The sequence below is a fragment of the Terrapene carolina genome, unplaced genomic scaffold (genome assembly GCF_002925995.2).
Source record: "Terrapene carolina triunguis isolate 2854851 unplaced genomic scaffold, T_m_triunguis-2.0 Scaffold32, whole genome shotgun sequence".
NCBI classification, from domain to species: Eukaryota; Metazoa; Chordata; order Testudines; family Emydidae; genus Terrapene; species Terrapene triunguis.
Window position 1 is genome coordinate 2,020,442 of NW_020664383.1, and position 27,206 is coordinate 2,047,647.

The 27,206-nt window shown below is 40.4% G+C and overlaps 1 protein-coding gene across 4 annotated transcripts in view; it reads left to right on the forward strand.

The window, feature by feature from the left end:
• Positions 1 to 25,203, forward strand: part of LOC112112234 (amyloid-beta A4 protein) — a 313,996-nt gene extending 288,793 nt beyond the window's left edge. For 2 of the 4 annotated variants that reach the window (XM_024208073.3, XM_024208070.3), the window contains 4 exons: positions 507 to 560; positions 10,282 to 10,382; positions 16,011 to 16,157; positions 24,244 to 25,203. In XM_024208073.3, the coding sequence (XP_024063841.1) occupies positions 507 to 560; positions 10,282 to 10,382; positions 16,011 to 16,157; positions 24,244 to 24,345 (404 nt within the window). In that variant the 3' untranslated portion in view covers positions 24,346 to 25,203. The remainder of the gene's footprint in view (positions 1 to 506; positions 561 to 10,281; positions 10,383 to 16,010; positions 16,158 to 24,243) is intronic. The other 2 variants (XM_024208071.3, XM_024208074.3) reach the window with 1 other exon arrangement.
• The last annotated feature ends 2,003 nt before the right edge of the window (positions 25,204 to 27,206 follow it).

Consider the following 27,206-nt stretch of genomic DNA (forward strand, 5'->3'; position numbering starts at 1 on the left):
ATATATATATATATATATATATATATATATATATATATATATATATAATGCCTGTAATTGTTGCCTTCAAAAGTTAATAATCTGGAAGAATAAACTAAGATTTAGTGGACATGTAGAAATTAGCAATAATTAAAACTTGCTGCAAGGACTCATGCCGGTTCCGGTTCCCAATTCTAATCAAAAGTCAGGAAGATGTTTCTAAGCATACAATGTATAAAGCCTTACCCTACTGACTGTAAAATTCTTTGATCTTGATAGTTTCTAATTTGAGCAGTATCCAGAATATAAAGCGCTGGATGGACATGTCAGTGACAAAAGACACTATTGAAGTTGTTCCCATCTCCTTCCTTTTATTTCCAGGATTAACTTAAGGCAAATCTTTTCCAGCTGCTGCTATTATAACTTTGTTTATGGCATATGTCTCTCCTGCACTATCCCAACAAAAGAGCAGTTGACTTATCATTTTGGGTTTTTTGTTTGCTTTTATTTTTTTTGCACATGCCCAGTTGAGCCAGTTGATGCCCGCCCAGCTGCAGACAGAGGACTGACCACAAGACCAGGTATATAACTTGCATGGCTTTTATCTAACCTATGTTTTTCCCAGCATGTCTGTGACCTGCTTGAGCTGAAATGATCCTTTTCTTTGTTATTACCCCCCTGTTAAACTGTAGTGTCATGTCATGAACCAGTATAGATGGGGAGTTGCAGACAGAATTTTAAAAGGGGCTCTCACAAATCTTCCCCCGAAGCCTCTGAGTACTCTCTCTATATCAGGATGTGCTTGCAAAAAGGACAGGGGAGAAGACTGGAGGAACTGTCCATTTTTTCTTCCCATGTAGCAAAAGTAGTTTTTGTTTTTTATAAACAAGAGGGAAGCAGCACCGCTGCACATATAGAGAACCCTTACTTTGGAAGTATGTGTATACTTTGTTCCTGAAAAATAGATGGTGTTTTGTAAATTGAAAATAATAGTGCAGAGTTCAGCTTCCACAGTTTGGAAATTGATGGGGCCATTAAAACTTTTTAGGCGGTTCAGGGACAGGACTTATTTTTTTAAATACCAGCCGCTTGATGCAATTTCCAAAGGCAAAGTTGCTCTTCAGAAGTATTTTTACAAGCTCAGGAAGAAGTCCTTTCTAGTAGTAGTCTCTCTCCAGGTCTGACTCCATTGAAGGCAGAGCAATCGCTCCAACCTTCCCTTCATGGCGGAATTTAGATTTCCCTCCAGCACATCAGTGATATTAGATCAGTCAGTTCTTGGATCAGAATTTCAGCACTGCAACATCACATATTTTTAAAAACAAGTGTAACATCCGCATAGCACCTAAAGTGTTTTTGTCTTCTGGGATATAGATCTTCCTAAAGAGGGGTAGAAATATCATACTGTATGCATCATTTTGCATATGAATATTTTATTTCCATTCTCCCTCACCCACAAAATATACTCATACTTTAATCCTAACCTTGTAACCTGTCTGCTTTACAAGGATTTTTCTTCTCGTCGTTTTTTTTCCTGCATAATGTCCTATTCACTCATTTATGCTTGTTATCTTGTTGATTGGCATTTTCATATGCATAACCAAAAGCCTGCTGCTAAGAGACCCATGTTCGTTGTTAAATATTTTTCATAAATGAGGGGTAGAAAGTCTGGTGGGTACTGACATGAGAAGATATACTCTTGCTCCTGTTTGCCACATTCAGGCTTCATCTCATTAAGTGCTAGCTATCATTAAACCCTTGATAATGGGGTTCTTACTTTCTTCTTGTACATTCCTTTGGCTGGCAGTGGTATTGTACCAAGAGTACTGGTGCCAGTGTAGTTAATGATCTATCCAAGGTTGTATGTTAGATTTCTGAGAGGGGCTGTGATACTTCGAAAGGTGATTTTTTTTTTATAGCTTCAAATTTCCAAAAGTGAGAGAGGGCGGTTTTACTGCTCATAAGTTACACTGAGTATTTCTTTAACTCTTCGCTGCTTGAGTTTTAGGTGATGTTCACTTAAGTGCAAATGGGGCATTCTGCAATAGCCTCTTCAACACTTATGCCTTTAACATGGAGTTTGAGTGCTGGGGAGGTCCTATTGTAGTCACTTACCCTTTGCCTCAGTTCCCTGCTCTCTTATAGTCCCCTAGAGTGAATGTTACCCTTGTGAATATCCCCATCCCATGTAAGTGCAAACTGACAATCTAATCAATAAATAAGCACAATTACTCTAAATCTAATGCTGGAACTAATGTTTGTGCCTGCACCCTGAGTTTGTAGGAATAAACCAACTTCTTTGGTTCAGATAGAAGAAGATGGGGAAAGTGGCTACCTTGTATTAATTTTTGCACTGACTGAAAATAGCATATCCCTGGAAAAGCTTCTTAAACATCTACGCTTCCAGATATTTTTTGTCTTCAGAAAAACCTAATGGATTTTTAGCCTATTAACTTTTTTAAAACATTAGCAGATTCCATTAAATAAAACTGTCAAGTTTCTGTGGGTAAGTGCTCAAGTCAGGAAATGACCAAGTTAATAGGGTGGTCTAGTAGGTAGAGTATTGACTTGGACTCAGGAGACCTGACATCACTTCACAGTTCATCAACAAGTTTCCTGTATGATCTTGGGTGAGTCACTTAATTTATCCTTTGCCTCACTTCCCTGTCTGTAAAACAGCAGTAATGCTTTCCTATCTCATATGGGTGCTGTAATTAAAAAAAAAAAACACCATTTTAGGCTATAAGGAAAAGCTTTCTACAAGTAATTACTGAAAATGGAGGATTATGATGGAAACGTTTATGCATCCTTAGCTAGATAGGACTTACTCTCTGCTTCTAGTACAGTATATGACTTCACAGCATTCCAAGATGCCTTGTACAACATATCATTATATACTATATACATAAGAGACAAACAGTATCCTTCACCACCCTGTCTCTGCACAACAAGTAAGAGAGAACGCTTTCACAGAACTCAGAGGTCTCTGTGCTGACTTACATGAGGAAGTCTTGAGGGCATTGCTAATGCCCATCTTATGTTAGGATGAACCAAACAATTATTCATTAGGCTCCAACAACCTTATTTGCCAGGTTTTTAATTAAATAACATTCACTTAGGCTCTGATCTCAGCAACAAAAGGAGTCATCGTAAATGGAGCCACTGCAGATTATCAGTAGAGACACTGAATTCTTAAAAACCTGATCAAGACAGGTCAAATAATGTGTAAACAACATAGTGAGACTTTCGGCCAGTCTGCCCGAAGTGTGAATGTCTAGCAACAAATACCCACCTGATTTTCCGTCACACATTGAAGTTATAATTTAGGTAATTTTAAAATGCTTCTGAAGCATTCAGAGCTATTTACGGGGCATGTACACTAGTCCAAGCACTGGTAATAGAGTATAGAATAATATCTTTCTAGAATTCCAACTAAAGTAGATAATTAATCAAACTCAAAGTATTAAATGCAAAAGGAATGCTGTAAACTTAAAAATTACCCTTCTCTCTGAATTTTTAACCACTTATTACAAGTAAAACCTCAATTTATTATAACTGAAAGAAGGAAACAATATTTTACTTTGTATATAGTTGGTTTCACTGAATTTTTTGTATAGAAGGTCAGTTTTCAAGTGTTCTTTTGGCTGTTGTTTCGTACATCAGTAGAGGAGAGAAAAACATTGTAAAATAGGAGGGTGTGTTTTATTAGCAGAGGGACTCAAAGGCAAGTGAAATACCGGACACTACTTTAAACAATTTTTTTTAAATTGTAGCGATTCCAAACTGGTTTCCCTTTAAGGGTCCTCATGTCACCATCTTGACTCTTCAGTTTCTGCAGGGTGAAAATATTGATGTCTGTCATCCATAATCAGGCTTTCCTTGTGGTCTTGGAAACAAATGAACATCTTGACTCAAATATATTGCCATGAGCTAACTTGTCGGACTTGCCCATGGGTCCTCAGAACCTTTTAAAAAAAACAAACAGATGTTTAATGCCTCCACATGTACATTTAAAAAAAATGGCTGATGTATTGCCAAGTAGGAAGTTCTCACAACCACCACCTTTCTTCTGTGCAAACAATAGGATCTTCTTGAGATCACACCTAGATCAGGACCCACCATGAGAAATAATGCTGCCTAGGTACATTCTTAGCCCGGCTGCTCACAGTCTTATCAGCTGTAGCAACAATTTCATATGAGTCTAGTCGCCTAGTAATTATCATTCCCCTGAGCAGTCATATCAGAAAATGTTAGAGAATGTGAAGAGTTGTCCAGTCCATAGAGTGGTGAGGCTTCTGAGGAAAATGACACCAAGTCTCCAGAGCCTTCACTCAGAAAAATCTATTGCATCATTCACCTATGCAGCTCCACTATTGCTAGCAAGAGCAGAAACAGTCATGTAAAGAGGGCTTGCTCTTGAACCTAGAGTATAACAGTCTCTGTAAACCCCCAACATAGTTTACATTTTTTAAAAAGTGTGGGGGACGGGTTTTCTCTGAGCGATTGCCTATAGCCAGTGGTGTTGCAGGTGACCAACTTTTCCTAATGTAGATGCAGCATCTGCATGACAGACTTTTGAAATGAAGCCTAATGCTTCAGCACACTCTGCTTCCTATGTGTCATTCACAAAAGATGGAACAGAGGTAGAATTGTGCCTAAATACGTTCACTCTTCTCTCTTTCCCCCCCCCCCAAAAGGAAGTAAGCTAAGAGAATAAAGAGGTCAGTGGGAAGGTAAAAAAGGTAGGGAGGTATCTAAAACCTCATATGCTGAGCAGTCAGCCTTGAGCTGTATTTTCTTTTCAATTCTAATTTTATAAATAATTAAGTATTCATTGCCTTACAAAAAATTGTTCCATACAATGAGAACTTTATAGAGTATAGCAGGGGTAGGCAACCTATGGCACATGTGCCAATGGCGGCACGCGAGCTGATTTTCAGTGGCACTCACACTGCCCGGGTCCTGGCCACCGGTCCGGGGGGCTCTGCATTTTAATTTAATTTTAAATGAAGCTTCTTAAACAAGTTAAAAACCTTATTTACTTTACACACAACAATAGTGTAGTTATATATTATAGACTTATAGAAAGAGACCTAGAAATGTTAAAATGTATTACTGGCACACAAAACCTTAAATCAGAGTGAATAAATGAAGACTCGGCACACCACCTCTGAAAGGTTGCTGACCCCTGGTGTATAGTACAGCCCAGAACAAAATGTATTGCCAAGCTTTGAAAACCCCTCTTATAGAAAGGATTTATAATGAAAAGAGTAACACCTCTTAGCTGATAGCTGCACTGTAAGTGCTGCTTTAACAATATGTTTTCTTTCCAGAGGTCACTTGTGCATTGTTTAATTTCTTAGAGCTGAATTCTTAGTGCCTGTGCCCCAGTAAATTTTTATTGATAATAGCACCATGAAAATACACAAATGAGTCCATTACATCTCAGTAACTCCATATTAACTTGGCAGCCCTGGTCTTGGAAAGAGAAGGCAAAATTAGAAAACTAGCCTATTGTTCAATGCTGACAGAATTTCCAATGCTCAGTACAAATAAAAATGCTAGTGATGCCTTCATATTAGGTCAGGTTCTTATTTGTCGGTACCCTTGATAAATCCAGATACCACCATCTGACAATGGGTCTTTATGGGCCATGGTGCACAGATATTATGGCATCACTTCTTCCTACTCTTATTGAAGTAGTAATGAAATTCTTATTGAATGTGAAAACTCTGGTTTTCAAATTACTTGGCCTTTTAGGATTTTCCCAACATAGCTGTCAGGCTGTTGTTTAAATATTTATCTAATCATTTTGTGGGGACTGTGCTCATAAAACCTTTTCTATTTCCTCTTTTCCTCCTGTCCCCCTACAGCTGTAGCAAATTCAAGTAATTCCTGTCCTCCTTGCTTCTGTTATATAGCGGACTTAGGTAGTACTAGCCAATATTATGCAAAGACTCCCTAAAAGACCATTTATGTTGCAGTATTATTAAAACATCTGTGACATTCGGTAGGAGGTGTGGGCAGACAGTACACAAGTGAATTATTGATGATTTTCGTACCATAAATAATCGTTTTTTTCTTTTAGTGAAATTAATTCAGTTTTTTTAACCAAAGTAAAAAGAAAAGGATACAACAGCAACGACTCACAATGTGGAGCTGTTTTTTATTTTAAAATTTTTTACATATAAAAAAAAAAAAAAAAAAAAAAGTGAGTTACTTTTACTTGGCCATAAGACTTGTTCTCTGATGAAACCTGGCAAATACATTCTTGGGTTGGGAGCATAGCAAGTTTTTTTTTTAATTTAGAAATCTATTTCCTGAAGTTGGCTGAAATTGTGATCATCTATATATTTTCAGACACTTTTTATACTTCTGAATCCAAAGATCATTTGCAGTTTTTTTTTTCCAAATAGGAAATTTTCAAATCATTAGTTTATAAATAACACACTAGTTATTTCTATGCATGCACATGGGGTATTTTAAAAAATAATTTCCATGAGGATTTACAATGCATTTGCATGACCACTGCATCGACACATGCCAGAGAGAGACCTGCCAAATTTGATGCATTTGGGGGGTTTGATTTTTTTTTTTACATTAATTTAAAAGCAAGTTTTAAAATGAAAGTTTATGTTGAGTTTCAGGGAGATTTTAAAAATCGTCTTTGAGCTTGCTCACTATGGTTCTCTCACAGAGAGCCCTGCAGTAATGCATGGAGTAAGAAGAGTTAACAAAACGTAGATCTTAATCAACGCCTAAGGAGTATCTGCAAAATGAATCCCATGCAGTTACACAGCAGTTTTCAGCCAGAGATATCTCATACATCTTTACAGCGGTACATCACCCTCATTTTACGGATGAGGAGAATGAGGCACAGCCCGCTGAAATGCCTTGCCCAAGATCAAGCAGCAAATCAGTTGCAGTGGGGGAGTAAGAGCTACAGTCACCTGCCTCCCAGTCACTTGCTCAGAGCACTAGGTCATAGCTCCCTCTCTGCAGATTTTCCCTTGGAAAAATATATAACACACAATCTGTTACAGAGGAGTGTCCGTCAGAGCACACACAAAAAGAAATAGCTATCATTTCCCAGAGTACGAAAACTCACTGGGGAACGCAGGGTAGGGGACAATGGAAAAAGAGATCAGGATAATAAGAGACAAAAAACAAAAATACATAAATTCTACCGGTCCCAAATATAGAGCCAGTATAAACCGCCCTGTGTTCCCTCCCAGCACCTCCCTAGGCAAATAGTGAGTTTGGATGGTTGAAGTCAGAGGCCAGCTTAAAACAAAAGAGCAAAATAAATGAGCAGAGTGGTTCTTACAAAGTGTCCACCCCAAGGAGGGGGAGATCATCCTTGCATTGCTCTGGTCTGGATTTCAATGTGCAGTTAGGCTGGCGCTTGGTGGTAGGGTTGCCAATTTTGGTAGGCTGTATTCCTGGAGGTTTCATCACACAACATAATCTTTAGGTCCAGGAGACTCCAGGACAATCCTGGAGGGTTGGCAACCCTACTAGGTAGCCTGACTGAGGCTCTTCAGCCTCCTGGATTTCTGCTCTCTGCTGAGATATACTGCTCCGTTTCCCAGAAATCCTAAAAGGACACTGTCTTCCCTTGAGTAGGAATGTGGAGAGTCAGAAGGGTCCTTCCTGCTATACTCTAAACACAACCAACCAGAGTAAAATCAAAGCCTTTGGGTATGTCTGTATGTACAGAGCTGCAGCAGCACAGCTGTATCATGTCTGGTGAAGACACACTCTCTTCAGCATTTAAAAAAAAATAAAAAATAAAAAAAACCCACCTCCCTGAACAGCAGAAGCCTCCCGCCACCATAGCGCTATGCGCACAACAGTTTATGCTGGCGTAACTTCGGTCGCTCAGAGGGGTGGTTTATTCACTCCTCTGAGCGACATAAATTATGCCGGCATAAGCTGCAGTGTAGACATAGCCTTTGTCTCTGGTTCTGGTAGTGTTACTAGCCAATTCTATCTCCGCCCTGGACTCTAGACAATCTGGGAAACAGAGTCCTGAACCTCTGTCATCAGTCCCCCTCGACGCTCAGTCTGATGTTTCAGGGGCACCCCATCCAATGAGGCGCACAGGAATGAAGATTGGTGTCTACCCCTGCAAACCAAAACCACCAAGTCCTGTACAGCTGTTTAGCCAGTAGATGAAGCAATTACAAACTATGAAGTAAATGATATACAACTGGGTAGTTACCCAGCGGAATTCAGTCTCTCTCTTTTTAAAGGCCTTACATATTTTCATAAACATATATGCTAATTTTTTTGAGACAAGAACAATCCCCACAGCAGCTGTTTTACTCTCTTGAGTAATTTAATATGAGATTTTAAAATTTCAATTTTTTTTCTTTTAAAATAATAGAGCAAATTATATTTCAAAACACCATAAAGAAATACATTTAAAAAAAATAATTAAGACCACTAAACAGCAAGGTAGTTACATATCACCTAATTTAATAAATCTAAATACTTAAACATGTTTTGCCTTGCTTTTAAGTTTCATGTTTTCAGTTGCACATATAATAAGAAAACATGTTATTCTTATCAAGTATAAAGAAAAACATTTAATGAAAATACAATCATCTGAAATTTCACTCATGGAAGTTTTATTTTTATCTATCCTCTTTCTGGTATCAAAATATTTTCTGTTAAGGGATAATGTTAGATGGGAAATGTTATCAGTTAACAGTAAGATTTTTAAAATTAAAATATGTAGAATTGCTGCATAAATTTTCCTTTTAAATTTGTGAACTGGCACTGAAGCTATTTGTCACTAATGTTTTAGTGTATTTCTTTTTGAAATAGGTTTCGTATTGTTTTTTATTTTGTACTTGCTGATGAAAGGACGGCATCTATTTTGTATCAGTTACGGTTGTTTTGTAATGTAACCTATATTTCTTTATGCTCGATAAGAATGTGTTTATTATGTGGACAGTGTAAGGGTAACAATGTCCTTAACTGTTTCTTTTTATATTACATTTGGCAAGACACTTAAATTCTGTTCCGTGACTGCCTCTGGAAAAGGGACATTCCCTGTGCACATTCCCTCTAAGCCAAGTGTGTATTTTGTGGGGCATGCAGGAGAATGTCACTTAACCAGATCCAGGAGTTTCCTTTCACTTTGGAAAATTAGTATTAGTCTGGTTTGGAGCTAGAAAGAAAATATTCTGTCACCTTTTTATTTATTTATTTAACCTCCCTCAGTTTCCTTGACCAAAGCATGATGTGTAGTTTTCAAATTGCAATTCCCTAAACATTTTACTATTCTTGCCCTTAAAAATTGCCTCTTGCAATGAGAAAATGTCAAAATCCACTCTTTTTTAAATTTAATGGTGTAATGTGATCTTGTTAAACAGCAGATACCTTTTTAAAAAATGTTAAGCATTTTAACATCAGTAAGTAGTTAATTTAATAATTCAAACATGCCAGAAAACAATCTAAATGCCTAGAAGAGTGTCCTGAAAGTGAGGATTTTTTTTTTAATGTTGTGTTATAAGAGGGATCAAAATTATCCCTAAAATGGGATCATTTGTATGGTCTAAAGAAGGTAGTTTGGGAGTTTCTGTTCTTCTTGTCTCATAACACAAGGACAAGAGGACATTCAATGAAATTGAAAGGTGGCAAATTCAAAACAGATAAAAATAAATACTTTTCCACTCAACATTAGATCAGACTGTGCAACTATTTGCCACAGGATGTCACTTAAAATATGGTACAAACGCACAGAAAGCAAAGTAAGATGCAATTTTTTTCACAGCAGTGGGAGTTAAATAGGAAAAGTTCAGCCTTAATGTCAATTTTCCTTAATGTTGTCATAATGCGTCTCAACCAGGGCGGTCAATGAAGCGGGGGGGCGGCACATCCGGCCGTTGGGCAGCAATTCCGCTGCAGGGCTGCCACCGATCACAATTGCGGCTTTTTTTTTTTTCTTTCCCCCCTCCTGCTTGGGGTGGCAAAAACGCTAGAGCCGGCCCTGGTCTCAACTGTTCCATCCTGTGAGGCACTTCATGAGACCACTACCTTAGTTCCTCACTACTTGATTCTTTGGTGCATGCTGTAGTGGATTGAGAAACACTAACATAGAGGAAGAAGTTTACTGGCTCGTTGTCAGTGGGAATGCAAAATTGGATACACTTCATTGCTTCTCCAGCTCAGTTTTCACATTACATTACACTTCATTTATGTGAGTGACACCATTGCCTTTTGCTGTCATCTTTTGCTAGCTAATTATTTAAGTGGTGGATTTAATAAATTATTTCATTGCGGTTAATGCAGGTTCTGGGTTAACCAATGTTAAAACCGAAGAGATCTCTGAAGTAAAGATGGATGCAGAGTTCCGACATGATTCAGGATATGAAGTGCATCATCAAAAATTGGTGAGTGAACATCTAGAGCTTTAAGTTTGTTTTGAATCGCTGTGGCTAATAACGTCCTTACCTACAGGGACATTATGGCCCACATTTTTTTAATTGGGTGGTTGGAAAAAAAATCTATACATAATTTTCACACACACATGGTCTGATTCTCCTCTCTCTTAGATGGGTATAAATTGGGAGTAATTCCATCGGAGTCAGTGAACTTACACCAGTGTAAGTCTAGTACGAGAGGAAAATGCACACCGCATTTGTGCATCAGTTACCAACCTGTATGGTCATTTATGCCTGTACCATGCATGCTCAATGCCAGCGATCAAAAAAAGTAAGAAAGAAAACATTGAACTGGGAACGTCATTAGACATGAGTAAAAATACTTCTGGAACCCCCCCAGTGTTGTCCCAAGATATAAGAGATACAAGGTGGGCGAAGTAATAGCTTTTACTAGACCAACTTCTATTGGTGAGAGAGATAAGCTTTCAAGTGACACAGCTCTCTTCATCAGGGCTGGGAAAGGTGTCTAAGGCAGTGTTTCTCAACCTTTTTGATACCAGAGACTGGCTTGCTGCCTTCCTAAACAGTGTCAGGGAGATCTCAAGGACTGGATGTTGAGAAACACTGCTCTAAGGGACCCTTCATGGTGAATGGTCCCCTTCGAATGGTTCCTTAAACTGTGTTCTAACCACTGATGCTAAACTATCAATTCAATCTTGTGTTTAGCTGCCACACTCTGGCTATGTCTACACTGCAAGTAAAAACCCATGGCTGCCCAGGCCGGATGACTCTGCCTAAGGGGCTATTTAATTGCGGTGTAGACACTAGAGCTAAGGGGCGATTTATTTGTGGTGTAAACATTTGGGCTCAGGCTGGCGCCTGGGCTCTAGGACCCTGCGAGGTGGGAGAGTCCCAGATCTCGGGCAGCAGCCAGAGCCCGAACATCTACACCACAATTAAGCAGCCCAATGAGCCCAAGACAGCTGACACGGCCAGTCATGGGTATTTAATTACAGTGTAGGCGTACCCTGTAAGTACCTTTTCCAGACCTGAAGAAAAGTTCTGTGCAAGCTCGAAAGTTTGTCTTATTGGACCAACTTTAGTTGGTGAGAGAAATATATTACCTCACCCACCTCGTCTCTGCAACCCTAACTAAGATGCTGTAATAACATGAGGCTTGCAAACAGGTCAGGGAGAGGAAACGTGGCAATGGAGGTGGGGAATGAAAACATAAGGCCTCAGGCCCCAGATTTCCTATCCCATCCTGGTTATCTGAGATTTTGTGGCGACCAGAAACTATAATTAAATAACAAAGAGGTTTTCATGTACAGTTCTGTCAGTACCCAAGCAGAAGCAAAGGCGTTCAGCTAAGTCATAGCAGCACTCTTCGCCAGGACTGTGCCAAAAGTGTGCCTAGAACCTTGAAATCCACCCAGGGAGTGGGTTCAGATTGCAGTGCAATCCTGGAACATCAGCCCAATAATACCACTTGAGCTGGACTCAAGACCTTGCCTTGTTCCCTCAGGCACTCAAGGCTAGAGTCAAAGGGTCTTAGGCACTGCAACACTCAGCACCTAGGGGCATTCACACCCCTAAGTTAGGACTGAGGCTCCCCATATGGCTCATGAAGGGAGTAAGGAACCTGGGAATGGGAGTCACAGAAGTCATCATGCTGAGCTGGGAGTCATCTAGGCTAGCTAATAGGAAATGCTGAGGAAAGGGGTGTGGCCTAACCTCTTCCTTAAAGGGTGCCTCCCTCCAAACCGGAGTTCAGCAACTGTCTCCACTCCCAGGGTTGGTCATCTAAGCCATTTTTGCAAGAAATTGAGCAGCAGGGAGAGGCAGCAGCGGCAGCGGCCCCCTTGTAAACTTTAGCCCAGTGGTTACCGCAGTCAGCCAGCATATGGTAGACCTGGTTTCCGTTTCCAGGTCTCTTACCTCTCCAGTGCACGCCCCTACCACTGGGCTATGAGACAGTGTAGTGTGGGTCTCTTTCAAACTCTCCTATGGGAGCTGTTGCACTGTCTATAAATAATTAAATATTCATTGAGCCAGAGTGAGACTGACTGGCTCTCTAGCCCAGTGATTAGGGCACTGTGACGGGGTGCAGCTCACCACAGCGGCACCTCCTGCTGGCAGTCTTGGGAATTAGCTCTGTGCCCTCTTCTGGTGGTGTCTCACCCGCTGTCACCTCTGTTCCTGGATCCACATCACTCCTAGGACCGCAGCGTCCTCTTCAGTGACACTGCCCTCCGGCTGTGCCACACTCTATGTTCTCCCCCTTCAGTGGGAAACTGCAGCCGCTTTGCCGTTGCATCAGGGCCTCAGTCTGCAGATCCCTGCAGCCTGCCAGGAGCCGCCTTTAGCTCCCTGGATCTCTGCCTGCAGCACTGCTCTGCCCAGGGTGCTTGCTGCTCTCTACCTACAAGGCAGTCAGTCCTCCTCCCTTCTCAAGCTCTTGGGAGTGACTGATCCTGCTCTGTTCTGCAGCCCTTCTTATATGGGCCAGCCTGGCCCTGATTGGCTGTTCCTATAAGCCCTTCTGTGATTGGCTACCTCCTGTGCAGCCTCCGTGAGGCTGCTTTTAACCCCTTTTCTGCCAGTGTGGGTCAGACGCCCCATCACAGGCATATGTCAGAGGTGTGAGACCCAAGTTCAAATCCCTTCTCCATATCAGGCAGAGGAAGAAATTGAATCTGGGTGTCTCACATCCCATGTGAATGCCTTAACCACTATGCTGAAGGTTATAAAGGATCTGCCAGCTCCTCCCCTTCCCTGTCTCACTCACTTTCAGAGGAGGACATTCTCCACTAGATTTAGTTACTTAGATCTTTATTTTGTTTGCTGTTTTTGTACAGTTAGCAATAAAATACACTGAGGTAGGCGGGAGAAAGACCCTGCCTTAACAGTGCATTGTGACTCTTGTGAATACAAAGATATCCAAATGAGAGAACACGTCTTCTAACAGGGACAGATCCAAAACCCCTTCAGAAAGATTCCCACTGACTCCTGTAGACTTTTTGATCAGGACCATTAGGAGTAAAATAGTGGAAGATTCTCACAGCAATGTTGCAATACTACAAGCAAATAGTTAAATCTGTCTTCTTGCTTCCTCTTTTGTGAAGGAATAATACATGGTAGAATTTCATATCTTAGAGTTCTAAAATCCTAATAATAAACTTGAAAGGTTTCTTTTTAAAATATATTCTTAAACCTAAGTAGTGCTGAAAAATTAAAATTAATATGGGATTCAAATTTGCATTTGAACTAGGTAATGACTGTGTAAAAAGATACTCAGCTCTTTGATGCTGAGAATTGAGAATTCCCAGGGTGACAAGCTAATCCCAAATGCATTAGCAGTAATTTGGGAAATTCTGCCACACCTCACTCAGGAGGGTTAAATATTATGATGAAATAAGTCAGAGAAAGGTTATTGGGAAGAGGAAACCTGGCACTAGTGCATTTCAGTGTACTTATTTTCATGTTATTGCCTCTGTGTCACACACAGTCAATTATAGTAACTCAAAAAGGGACAGTGGCAGGTATCTGTGCAAGCAGTTAAGAGCTGCAGCTCCCTCTACTGTTCTAGTGGAAAAGATAATGTACTGTATTTAGTAAAGGGAATGTTCATATCTCTTTAAAAACACCTGATTTTAAATTGTGATATCCTGTGTTATCTACTGATAGCCAGAACCATTACTTACTATTAATTAGGAAGTCATCCTCTTCATATATCACATCAGTTTAGTTTTTATTGAAGGCATATACTGAGCTAGTATTCCCATATTGTTTCAAATGTACTGTGACTGAAAATACATGACAATAAATTTCTTATTACCATACACAGTGTGCTGCATGTTACCATCTTAGTCAGACTTCTTATTGGAAAGACACATTAATGTTGTTGTTCCAAATCAGTAAGTATTCCTAAGTATTATTTTCTTTTTCCCCTGACTGGAGTTATTTTTGAGTTCCGTCTTTGAGATTGTCACCCGATTAGGTGTAATTTGAAAGCAGTAGGTGTAGACGTGCTTTTAGATCTTTTTTCTCATCTTGAAGATTTTTAAAGAAAAAATCCCTTTGGAATACTTACTGAGATGCTTAAAATTCATATGTAAAACATAATGCAGGGCTGCAATTAATAATTGACCTGAAGTTGCAGTTATTGTTCTACTGATAGAACTAAAACACAAATACCTATCATACATTGTTTTTCATAACTGAAAATCCTTCAGGCCTTACTCTTTTTCTAACCTGTATGAAGCAAACAGAAATTATCTAAATTTAAAATAAGTATATTTGCATGTAAAATTGACGGTAGACATTAACACTGTCAGCACATCAAATTATGCAAACTCTGTACATTTTGTGTCTGTTCCATTTCATTTTTAACATTGCTTAAACATCTCTTGCTGGCAACAATGGAACAGCATATTTAATTTGCATGTTTCAATACCTTTACATGGAAGACTGTTTTCTTTAAAAAATGTGATACAGCTCTTTGATTCTTAGACAAGTATTTAAAAAGGAGGAAGAAGCAGGAAATCAGCTAAATATTATGCTCTTTAAGATGAAGAAAGTGTCATAGTGACATTAAGAACTTGCCCTGGTGGGCAAATGAAGATACAATAAAGAGCAAATAATTTCTCCTCTATTTAATCCATATATACGTAGGGCTTGTCTACAAGACCTTACTCTGATGATAAACAAGAATGTTTATCATTGAGGAACAGACAGGCAGTAGTTATTTTAATTATATAAAAATAAATTTAAAATAACTACACCTCTACCCCGATATAACGCTGTCCTTGGGAGCCAAAAAATCTTACCGCGTTATAGGTGAAACCGCGTTATATCGAACTTGCTTTGATCCGCCGGAGTGTGCAGCGCCCCCACCCTGGAGCGCGGCTTTACCGCATTATATCCAAATTCGTGTTATATCGGGTCGCGTTATATCGAGGTAGTGGTGTATTTTCTCCTCACTTTGGAAAGGCTTGATTTCCCTTACTAGGCACCTTAAAATAGAATGTTTATTTTCCCATTTGCTAAACTCTCTCTCTTTGCTGCTAGACAAATCACCTTGCTTTCTTGAACTTTCTCCCCTTAACTCAGCTGGTTACAAGGAGGCTTCATTGTTATCCTGTAGGTCTGAAATAAGCCTTTATATCAGACAAGCACATCATGCTTACCCAAACCAATCCTGACTATATGTAAATTCGTGAAACATTTCATGTTTTAGCCTCTGAAAGGTAGGGAAAAATGTAGGTTCTCCCAATATTTTCCTGCAGTCCTCACCAATCACCCTGGCGTTTGTGTAGCCATCCCCTAAACTAGCCTGAGCAGCAATTACAAGTCATATTTCAAGTGCCTTTAAAACTGATGGCTTGGCAGCCATGGAGAGAAGTCCTCCCTGGATCCACAGAACTGGTACACCACAGGCAGTAGCCATTAAAACTTGCCACACTGCCCGTGTACCTTTTCTATGACAGGGAGAGTTTAGTGCTACGGTGACCTGGTTGCTGCACTGCTGAAGAGATTGGAACATTAGACGTTTTGTAAATTGCATAGAAGACTGTACAACTTAGCTAAATAGCAGAGGGGATTTCATTACTTATCTGCTTTATTTTTGTTTCCTAGGTATTCTTTGCTGAAGATGTGGGTTCAAACAAAGGTGCCATCATTGGACTAATGGTGGGAGGTGTTGTCATAGCAACAGTCATTGTCATTACTTTGGTGATGCTGAAGAAAAAACAGTACACATCCATCCATCATGGTGTAGTGGAGGTGGGTAAAGGTTACTGAGCAAAGCTGCGCTTACGTGAATGGAGGTGGCAGCAGAGTGCTGTGTAAAACCATGTAAATCCATGTGTTTACAAATGAACTAAGAAAATCAGCTCCTTGACTAACCAGTGTTTGAAAGTAGTGTGCCTGTCTTGCTAAACTAATAGTTTATTATTATTATTCAGCAGGATGGAACTGAAAGATCTGAACAAGTAAATATAAGCATGGCAATCCGCAAGATATGCCCCATCTAATTAAATCTAAAACTGCAAAAATCTGTCCAGGAATTATCCATGACCTATGACCTTTAACATGGACATTAATTTCCCTTTAGAATTTAACAGTAGCTGCAAAGAGAATACTGTATGGGTTGAAAAATCTGAGTTATTACTATTGTCATTTGGAATTCACATGTACGTACTTTTTAAATTGGTTTCTAAAAGGTTAACTAAACAATTAGATAGGATTTGGGGTGGAGGGGGTCATTTGTGGATTTTACTGTGTACTACGCAGATTTGCCCTACACCAATGCTGTATTACTTTTTGTTCTACCAACAGGATTAATTTTTCCAGCTACAGCCTTTGATTTACAGCTAATATGAAACTTACAGATTTGAAAACCACATATAAAACTTGCAAGATCTTTTCTCAGAATGAAAACTGCTTTGTCTCCCAAAGTGTCAAGTAAATCCATCACATGCTCATAATACATGTAAAGTAGTACTGCTGCTACCACCTGCTGTGATTTAACGGAACTTCACTATAAATAAAAAGCATAATGAGCTTTTAAAAAAACAAAACAAATCTCTTCCTTTGGTACTGATACCCAGAACACCCACTGTAGATATCTATTCATTTTGCATTCGTGCATCATATCAGGCAATCCTCAAGAGATTCAGATCTTTTCTTTCCAGAAACCACCAGCTAAACATTTTCAGTTTTAAATTGAACTAAATTTTGTTAATTTCTTTAGGTGCATTTGTCTCAGCCGCAATTTGATTCATATGAGTGACACTTCAGGCCCTAAAGGACACATAGGAGGGATGTTTCCTAAACACACACACACACACACTCACATTATTCAGTTCAGAAGAGATTTAAAAATTTGGGAACTCTGCTTTATTTTTGTGACGTATTTATTTAGTATTCTTATAGCCCACACAAAATTAAACAGATGAACATTGTGACTGATTGGTCCTGTGCCGTAGGAACTCTTAAGCTTTTAATTAAAAAAAAATGTAGGTTTGGATAAAAACGGAGAGGATAATCTTAGCTCTGTGTGAATTTTCTGTAACAAAACTCAAATCAGAAATTTTAGCCTAGCTCTTGAAAATACAGTACCAGCTTATGTACAACTGAGCTGGGTATCAATGACAGTGTAATTGGGTGGTGAGTAAATAATAATAGCTCACTCCTACAGAGGACTTTTGAATTTAGCATGAATACCTAATGAATTAGCAGTACAGACATTAAGGCAGTATTGTCTAGTGGTTTCTTTGGGAACAGGCTCCAAGATCCTTGGTTTGTGGCCTTAATCAAATCTCTTAACCTATCTGCCTTAGTTTTTCACCTGCAAAATTGGGATTATACTTATCTATTTCCCAGGGATGTTGAGGATTAGTTAGTAAATGTTTTTACAGCACTTTGAAAAATGTAAAACTCTGTAGGCAGTAAATTCTTCTTAACAAAATGTCTTTGAAGTAAGGATATTCCAGTCCAAAAAGGATTAATTTATCTGGCAAAGTTGTTCACTAAAGGCATAACATTTAAAATATAAATAGCTTTGCATCTGGTCTACATTAGATGTATTTTGACAAACTAATTTTGGATCCCATCTGTTTACCTTGTGTCAGAAACTACTATGACAATTTAAATTTATGTTAATAGGTATAAGGTTACAAAACAGTTTCCATTACAACATGCTTCTAGCTTTCTGAAAATTCTCTACTGGGGATAAAATTCTTAATACTTGTTCTCTAATGTGGTTTGGGGGGGAAATACTATGGCCATTTGAAAGATGTTACAATATTTTTTTAAAACCGATTTTTAAAACTGGCTCAACTTTGACAGTTAAAATTTTCCATGTGAATTGTCCTCATTGAGAGGACAACTACAAACAATTTTGGGGGGGAAAGGGGGAAATTGTTAACTGATATGAATGATTACAAATGTAAACAGTTAAAAATGGGGTACAGATGTGCATCATCGCCTTAAAATAAAATCACAAACCCTAAACATCTTTGCTTACAATATATGTGAGGGCTGTAGGAAATATTGCCTGCTACTCCAGCTCTAAAGTTAGAATAAACACTTCTTGAGAACCAGCTTCTGAAGTCACATTAGGATTAGCTGCAAAGAAAATCTGTTGGTGAGAGGAAAAGGTGCTGTACAGACAAAAGAAAAGACTATTTAAATAAAGGAGAAAAATGGTAGAGAAATAATACCCAGGCTTATACCAAGAAGTATTCTCTGTCAGAAAAGAGAGGTACTGTAATTGTTATGCTCTCTAGAGCTTCAGCATAGCCATACCTGGAATATTGCGTTCATCTCTGAGTGACTCAGATTGGACAATATGGAAACTGCTAAGAGAAGAACAAAAAAATGGTTCTGGTTGATGGAGTTACTGACAAGGAAAGCATAAGAGTTAAATGTGTATAGATTGGCAGAACAATATCTAAAATGAGACATAAGTCTACAAATACTTGAAATGTGTAACTATCGAGAAGAGAAAAAAATCATCATCATAAAATGGGTAAAAGGAAGTAACAAAGAAGGAAAATGGAGGCTGCAAAGTGGGGTTGGCAATGAGATCAGTGAGTCTGGGGTATAATCACCCCCAGAGAAGCAGAAGAATTCTTATCATTTGACACTTCTAAAACAAAGCGGGGGGAAATTACAAGAAAATTTACAGTAGTGAAAACTGACTAAGGGAGAAACTAGATGTCCTAATAAGTCTTTTCTAACTATAGATTCCATGATTTGGTGATGATTGGGAATGTGTTATAAATTAGCTTATCAAATGTAGGTTTTGCCTTAAAATGGAATATTCTATTCAACTTTGCCATGTTTTCGTAGACACACCTATTGCTGTTGCCCTTACAATACAATTGTTTATGATGCTCCTGCTTATCTCTTCAGTTTCTTGTCCATTCTTTAGTCTCATCTGTTTCTGCATCTGATTAAATAAATAAAAAGAAGAATGGAGAGTAATCTCCTCATCCTGTCTCACATCTCGGGCAGATTGTACTGTGTGCTTCTCCTCCCCTCGGATTCTGAACAAAGGAATCACACGGGGAGCTCAAAGCTAAAACAACATATGGAGTTCAGTACAGTATTGTCTAAAGCAGGGGTCGGCAACGTTTGGCACGCGGCTCACCAGGGTAAGAACCCTGGCGGGCCGGGCCAGTTTATTTACCTGCTGACGCGGCAGGTTCGGCCGATCGCGGCCCCCACTGGCCGCGGTTCGCCGTCCCGGGCCAATGGGGGCGGCGAGAAGCGGCGCGGGCGAGGGACGGCGAACCGCGGCAAGTGGGGGCCGCGATCAGCCGAACCTGCCGCGTCAGCAGGTAAATAAACTGGCCTGGCCCACCAGGGTGCTTACCCTGACGAGCCGCGTGCCAAACGTTGCCGACCCCTGGTCTAAAGCTTCAATAAGAAGAGTACAGCACAGCCATGGAACAGTCCTGTAGCCCAGATTCTCTTTGCCCATGGCCAGTCTAGTGGCAAGTATCATTTAGCACAAAATATCAGGGGGTAGCCGTGTTAGTCTGTATCCACAAAAACAACAAGGAGTCTGGTGGCACCTTAAAGACTAACAGATTTATTTGGGCATAAGCTTTCGTGGGTAAAAAACCTCACTTCTTCAGATTTAAGGTGCCACCGGACTCCTCGCCATTTAGCACATTTGTCCTGTCGGACATGGGGTCTATGCTGTAACATGTAGAGATCCCTAGTCTCTCACCCCAAGAGCCCAACACTTTCTGCATCTGACCTTTAATCTCTTGTCATTTGGGAGTTTCCTATTACAGTGTTTTTGGTTGTGAACACTCCTGTGGCTTGCATGGCATGATCTGGACTAGCCACAGTCATCTCTGTATCGTAGATGATTCTGGCTTTCGTGTGTGTGTAAAACTTGAACCTTCTTTGACATTACAGTACAGTAGTTCATTCAGGAAGAAAGCTGGGTGCTTTTTCATATGCACTTGCATTCTCTTCTCAATCATTTCCAGTACAAGCCGGAGGAGCTTATTGGGATGCTTATAGTTATTTCCCATATTTGCTTTCCTTTTTCCGTAATGTCCCAGACACTGGACCATGTTAGCAAACCGCAGTTGGCACCCAATAATGTTTTAATCATCACATTGTCATAACTTTCACGTAATTTAATACTGTTAAATTTGTAAGTTCTTCTGGGCAGAGACAATGTCCTCTTACGTGTTTGTAGAACACCCACCACAACACCTATTATTCATTACTTGTATTATATGACTGTGTAGGGCTCCAGTCATGGCCTAGGACCGCCGCTAAGCGCTGTATAAGCACAGAACAAAAAGATGGCCTGATTGGCTCTCCTGGGCAGTACTAAAATATGAATATTTCATCATTATAATTAAAAATGTTGTACAGAAGCCCGATGGTGACATATAGTCCTGGCCAGGTATTAAATCACTGCATTGTTTTAGATACAATATAGCCATGGATAGGGCAAGTGGTAACCTGTGAAGAGAGGGTATTTAAACAGCAGGAGCCAGCCAACTAGCCTGGAGATAATTGCTGAGAATCTTTTGTGGGCAGAGCCTGCAGCACTGTCACTCTCTCTCACCAAGCCCCATTAATGCCAGGACTGCTATCCCTGTGGGAAATAGTAATGAAGACTCTCTAGGAGAGGTAGGAAAGAACACTGGCAGGCCCGGAGAGTGTCATTAAAATGCAAGGGCAAGATTGTACGCTAGCTGCTGAGCAAGTCATTGTACCAGAAGTCTCTTGGGGCTTTGAGGGCAGAGGAGACAGGATGTGACGTTCCCAAGGACTTCCCTGCCCTTGATAAATTGGAATGATTGTTGACAGCTAAGCCGAGCACTCATCCGCTGCTTGAACCAGCTGCAAGAAACAGTAATATTCTGGCACTATACAAATGGTTTTTTCTTTTGAAAATGAAAGGTTTGTTCCTACTCCCAAAAGCTAGGGAAATGTAAAAGAACAACCCAAAGAGCGAGCCTCCTCTCTAGCCAGCAGCTGGTTTGTACAAAGCCATGTGCTTTGTCAGCTTGACTAAAGAGAAACACTTCTCAGTTTTGTTCCAGGACAGTTTGTGTACATTTTTACATCTAACAAAATTGCTCATTGCAGGCTCAGCTTTAAAAAGCCTAGCACCCTTTAATGACAGTATTTTAACAAGAGAAGGGTCCAGTTACATTCCAGAATAGGAACCATAGGAAGTGCCAAGTCATATCAGACCAGTGATCCATCCCATCTAATATCCTGTTTCCAATCATGGCCAAGGGAGAGGGCAAGAAACCCTGCAGTAGCCAATTATGGAACGACCTGCCTGTGTCAGCAGGGTCCGACCCTTAAAGTTGGTGATCTTGCTTGATAGAGAAGGGAAAGGATTATTCTCACACATACAGAGATTTCTTTAAAGGTGATTTACAGTCAGTTGAAATTGGAACAAAGGTGGGGAGAGAAGATTTTAGAATGGATGCTAAAATAGGACTGATTTTGATGCAGCAAGTCACCTGATGTATTTTTACATGTGACACTCCTTTCTTTTTTAGTCAGTGGGTAACATGAGGCAGGAAATGGTTCTGATGAGAAGATACTGTGAGATGCGAGGGGCTAATCTAAATCACAACCCAAGCAGACATGGCCACAGAAATAAGTAGATTAGCTTGCACTTGCCTTGAGCGTGGAACAACATATCCCTTATTTTCCTCTGGAGCTTCAAGCAACATAACTTTTAAAGGGGGACAGTCTTGTCCTTCCCACGCTAAAATATTTCCAGCATTGTAGATCATATTTCAAGAAAATCAGGCATCAGGTTTGTTTAGTCTGGAGAAGAGAAGACCCGGGGGGAGGGGAATAATTTTTAAGTACATAAAAGATTGTTGCAAGGAGGAGGAGAAAAATTGTTCTCTTTAACCTCTGAGGATAGGACAAGAAGCAACAGGCTTAAATTGCACCAAAGGCAGTTTAGGTTGGACATTAGGAAAAACTTCCTAACTGTCAGAGTGGTTAAGCACTGGAATAAATTGCCTGAGGAGGTTGTAGAATCTCCATCATTGGAGATTTTTAAGAGCGGGTTAGACAAACACCTGTCAGGGATGGTATAATACTTAGTCCTGTCATGAGTGCAAGGGACTGGACCAGATGACCTCTCAAAGTCTCTTCCAGTCCTACAATTCTATAAGCACTTCTCCTTTACTTATTCATCAAAAGGTTAGACTAAACTAGCCTGCTATGTAAGATTTCTTGAGAGAATACATTTTCCATTATCCAAAAGGTTATTTTATGCTAAAAATAAAAGGTTATTTTTGTTAAAGGTCATTACTTACAGAAATTCACATTCAAATTTTCATAGCTAATATTTTAGAGTAGTTTAGAATCCTCTGTGCCCTTCCTGCTTTTAAGTCTTCTGACAAGGTAGAATTGTTTTTTTATTTTTTTTAAAGGGAGATAGCAAACACTAGAAGTAAAGTATAGCAAATAGAATAGCTCTGTTTTAATAGGTAATTAGGAAGCTGGCCAGGAGATGGTAGGTTTTGAATACACAACAGTTATGCAGTTCACACAGTGGAGATAATTAGGTGTTTTAACATTTAGAGACTGGTCTCACCACCTCTAATGTGGTATAGTTTTACATTGCTAAAATGTTCAGTGAAGGAAACATGTATATGGAGCAGCGGGTACTCAGAAATGAAGTTTCAACCACTGAGGAGTTGTTGTTCCTATCTGCTAAGAAATCAACAGTCAGTTTTAGTTAAATAGAAAATATTTAACTGGGTCAGAAACAAAGCGCTGATATTGAGGACCAAATTCAACCCTGGAATAAGAGGATGTGTTCCCCATTAAATGGTATGGGATTGTTGATTGTGGGCCCTCATCAGTATCTTTAGATTTTTATTAGTCAATTTGAAAGGTCCCAATTGGCAACTTTAGACAATGTCTAATAGGGTCCAGCACAAGCCACCTCCTACTGTTCTGCCAAGGTGATTTGTATTATTGAGATTCTAGTTACATACCCTCTGCGCCAGGCTCTCTGCAAGCACAGGAAGAGAGACCTAAGCATTTGTGACCTGGAAGACAGCCAGTAGATGAAGGAGGTAGGGAAACAGGATGCAAACTCTCTCTCCTTACCCCATTTTTGTCTGTCAGGTTGCAAATTCTTTGGAGCAGGGACCAGCAGTAGTGGTAAGCACACTGCAGAAAGAAGCTGGTGTCTCGCTCAGCTGGTTGCCACATCCTCGAGCAAACGTAACCACTTCTGGTGACTAGTTCTTGTCCTGCAGGTTACAGCAGCAGAGAGGCAAGCCATTGCTGTCTAGATCAAGAGGGAGGTTCCTTCAGGCCAAGTCAGTAGGAGCAGGGCTGAGCTTACCTGCCTGCAAGTTACTCTTTAGAGAAGTTCTGTGATGGCTTCTAGTTAATAATTCCCAGGTGCTACTCCAGGTGTTGATCCATAAAGCCCTTCATGGTTTGGGTCTTGGACATCTTTGAGAGGAGAGTCAGACTCTTTCTTTAAGCTGGTTGTTGAGTTTAGGTGAGACGAGAGTTAATAGACCTTAGGTTTGTGGTGCACCGTTAACTGGAGAACCATCCCAGCTAGAATTTGGTCCATCAGGGCCAGAGTCTGTTGATCTGGGCAAGCTCCAAGACTTACCTCCCTACTTAGGCTTTTCCTGTGAGGGTAGGGTTGAGGAGTGAGCCCTTTGCTTGCTTTTCTTTCTTATGGGGTTGGAGCTTTCAAATATGTGTTTAAATGCACTGATAAGAGCTCAGAATATAAAAGGGAGGAGTGGGAGGAATAAGTAAACTTGAGCCATTGTGTGGATCAGAGGAAACCTGACCACGGCCCGTTTTCTCCCCACTCTAGGTGGATGCTGCAGTGACACCAGAGGAACGCCACCTTTCCAAGATGCAACAAAATGGCTATGAAAATCCAACCTACAAGTTCTTTGAACAGATGCAGAACTAGAACACCACAACAGCCTCATGAGTTGGACAGCAAAATGATTGCTTCACTGCCCATCGGTGTTCGGTTATAGAATAACGTGGAAAGAAACAAAAACACTCTGTTTTATTATTTACTCATTATCGCCTTTTGACAGCTGTGCTGTAACACAAGTAGATGCCTGAACTTGAAATAATAAAAATCAGTAATGTATTTTCTCTCTTTACATTTCCGTCTTTACACTACATTATTAATGAATGTTTTTTGTGTACTGTAAAGAGTTTAGCTGTATTTAACTAGTGCATGGATAGATTCTCTTTCCCAATTATTTATCATGTGGCCCCTTAGCCAACTGTATATTATTCTTGTGATTTGTGGCAAAAATTAAATCCTACTTGAAATATGCTTTAAAGAATTGATGGGGGATGCTTCCTGTGTCTTAGCTGCTTCTCTTTGCTGAATTTTTTTTTCTGATCACTAGGCATTTTAAAGTAAAACTACTTTTTTTAAAGTATTCCAGATGAGTTATTTTCTTCTGCAGTTGCATTTTATTGTACAGATGGTTGCTTCTGCTGTATTAGTGATGTAGAAATCATGGGAATACACATTCGTTTCTTTGTGCCTGTTTTATGTGCACACCTTAGGCATTGGAAGGTAAACTTCTTTTCTTTTCCATGTACCTTTTTGATCTTTTAATAAAAATTAAAAATGAAAAAGAATCCCTATTAATTGTGAGCACTTTCATAGGGAAAAAGTGCCTGCTGGTTGAAAATTAATGGGGATCCTACAAATGTCTCTGCAGGATGATTGTACAGAATCATTGCTTATGAATTGATAGCTTTCTACACTGTGTTACATAAATAAATTAAGAAAAAAACCTTTGGACAAGAGTTTTCTTTGGAGGAAGAAACAGGTATGTTGAAAGCAACTTAAACAGTAAACATCAAACATTCATAGAGCCGGAGGGCAGGGGTGTTTTCCTGCAAGCGGATATGGACCAGAACATCCACAGTTTGCATATAGAGAAGGGGTAGGCAACCTATGGTATGTGTGCCGAAGGTGGCACGTGAGCTGATTTTCAGTGGCACTCACACTGCCTGGGTCCTGGCCACCGGTCCGGGGGGCTCTGCATTTTAATTTAATTTTAAATGAAGCTTCTTAAACATTTTAAAAACCTTATTTACTTTACATACAACAATAGTTTAGTTATATATTATAGACTTATAGAAAGAGACCTTCTAAAAATGTTAAAATGTATTACTGGCACGCAGAACCTTAAATTAGAATGAATAAATGAAGACTCGGCACACCACTTCTGAAAGGTTGCTGACTCCTGATATAGAGGAACAAAATGGTAGTATGGGGAGGGGACATGGCCCTTAGCATCCCTTCCCCTCTAACGTGTCATTTTTCCACTTTGTATGATAGTGTTTTAATGTAAATAAATATGTTCCCGGAGGAGTTCCATTTTAGTGTGATTGTGTCATTACAAACCCCACCTCCCCCGAATAGCTTGTATAAACGTGTGCAGATTGATGTACACAAAGTCAACGCCCACGACACAGGCATGATTCTCTGGAAGGTTGTTCTCATTACTACTGCTCCTCCACTGATCACGTTGTGCCAGTTGCACTCTAGTGGTGTCCCATTTAAATCAATGTAATGGGCTGTATGCAATCAGTTAGCAGTCCTGAAATCTGCAACAAAGCATACCTGCTATACAGCTCTTCTTTTCCCACAATACCAATATGTGGTTTGCGAAGGCTAAAGACAAAATTGCTTTCCCTGGGCCTGCCTGAAGAGAATGAGTGGAGAATGAATCACATGATAATGACAAGGTAATACCAGGACCGGCTCCAGGGCTTTTGCAGCCGTGATCGCAATTGCAATCAGCAGCACTCCGGCGGGAATTCAGCGGCAGGTGCTTCCCTCCCAGAGGGACCCGCCGCCGAACAGCCCGACGTGCCATCCCAAGCACCTGCTTGCTGGGCTGGTGCCTGGAGCTGGCCTTGGGTAATACGTAGCTGTTGTACCTCTCTCTTCTTTTGTGATCCCCGAAGCAGGGTAAGATTGGTGTTCAGGCACTGCAGGTGACATAGGTGGATGATCTGGTAGGTGTGCTCAAAGGCCACCTACTGGATCAGGTCCCATTCAGAATCTGTTCAGAGGAAGAGGTGGTGGTGCTGCTGGTGTTGCCCACCTTAAGTTGTAGCCCAGTGGTTACAGTACACCCCGGCACATGGGAGATCCAGGTTCAATCCCCCTCTCTGCCTGAACAAGTCTCTCCCCCCTCTATCAAAGCCTAAGGAGAGAGCTCTTGCCACTGATGTGGGGTCCCTCAGTCTCTCCTGTGAAAGCTGTTCCACTGTGGAAAAATACTTTGGAACAGCTTCCACAGGCGAGACTGAGGGATCCCATAGCTCAGCGGTTAGAGCACTCTTCTGCAGCATGAGACCCAAGTTCAAATCCTTTCTCCACATCAGGCAGAGGAGAATTAGGGGAGCCCCTGGTAAATATCAGGTGAGTGTGCAGACACCTGCCATGAGAGTTGCAAGAGGGGCACTTTCTCCTCCAGCCAGGTTTTGAATGGGGCCAGAGCCAGCAGACATACTCTGAGCTCAGGCAGGGGAATGTCTGTTTTCCCCTGGTTTGAGGATCACATCAGAGTGTAGGCTGAAGACAGGCATCCAGAAACCCAGAGTGAGGCAGAAACACACATGCCATGGGCACTTTTTGCAGTGAAAATGTAGGTACTTTAGGCAGTAGTTAAACGGGGGTGTTGTGGTTCACAGTCATGCCTAACACTGGGACTTGAATGCCTAAACCAAAGCTTTAGGCACCTATGTTCCTTTGTGGATCTGGATCCTAAGCCCTGCTGCACTTCA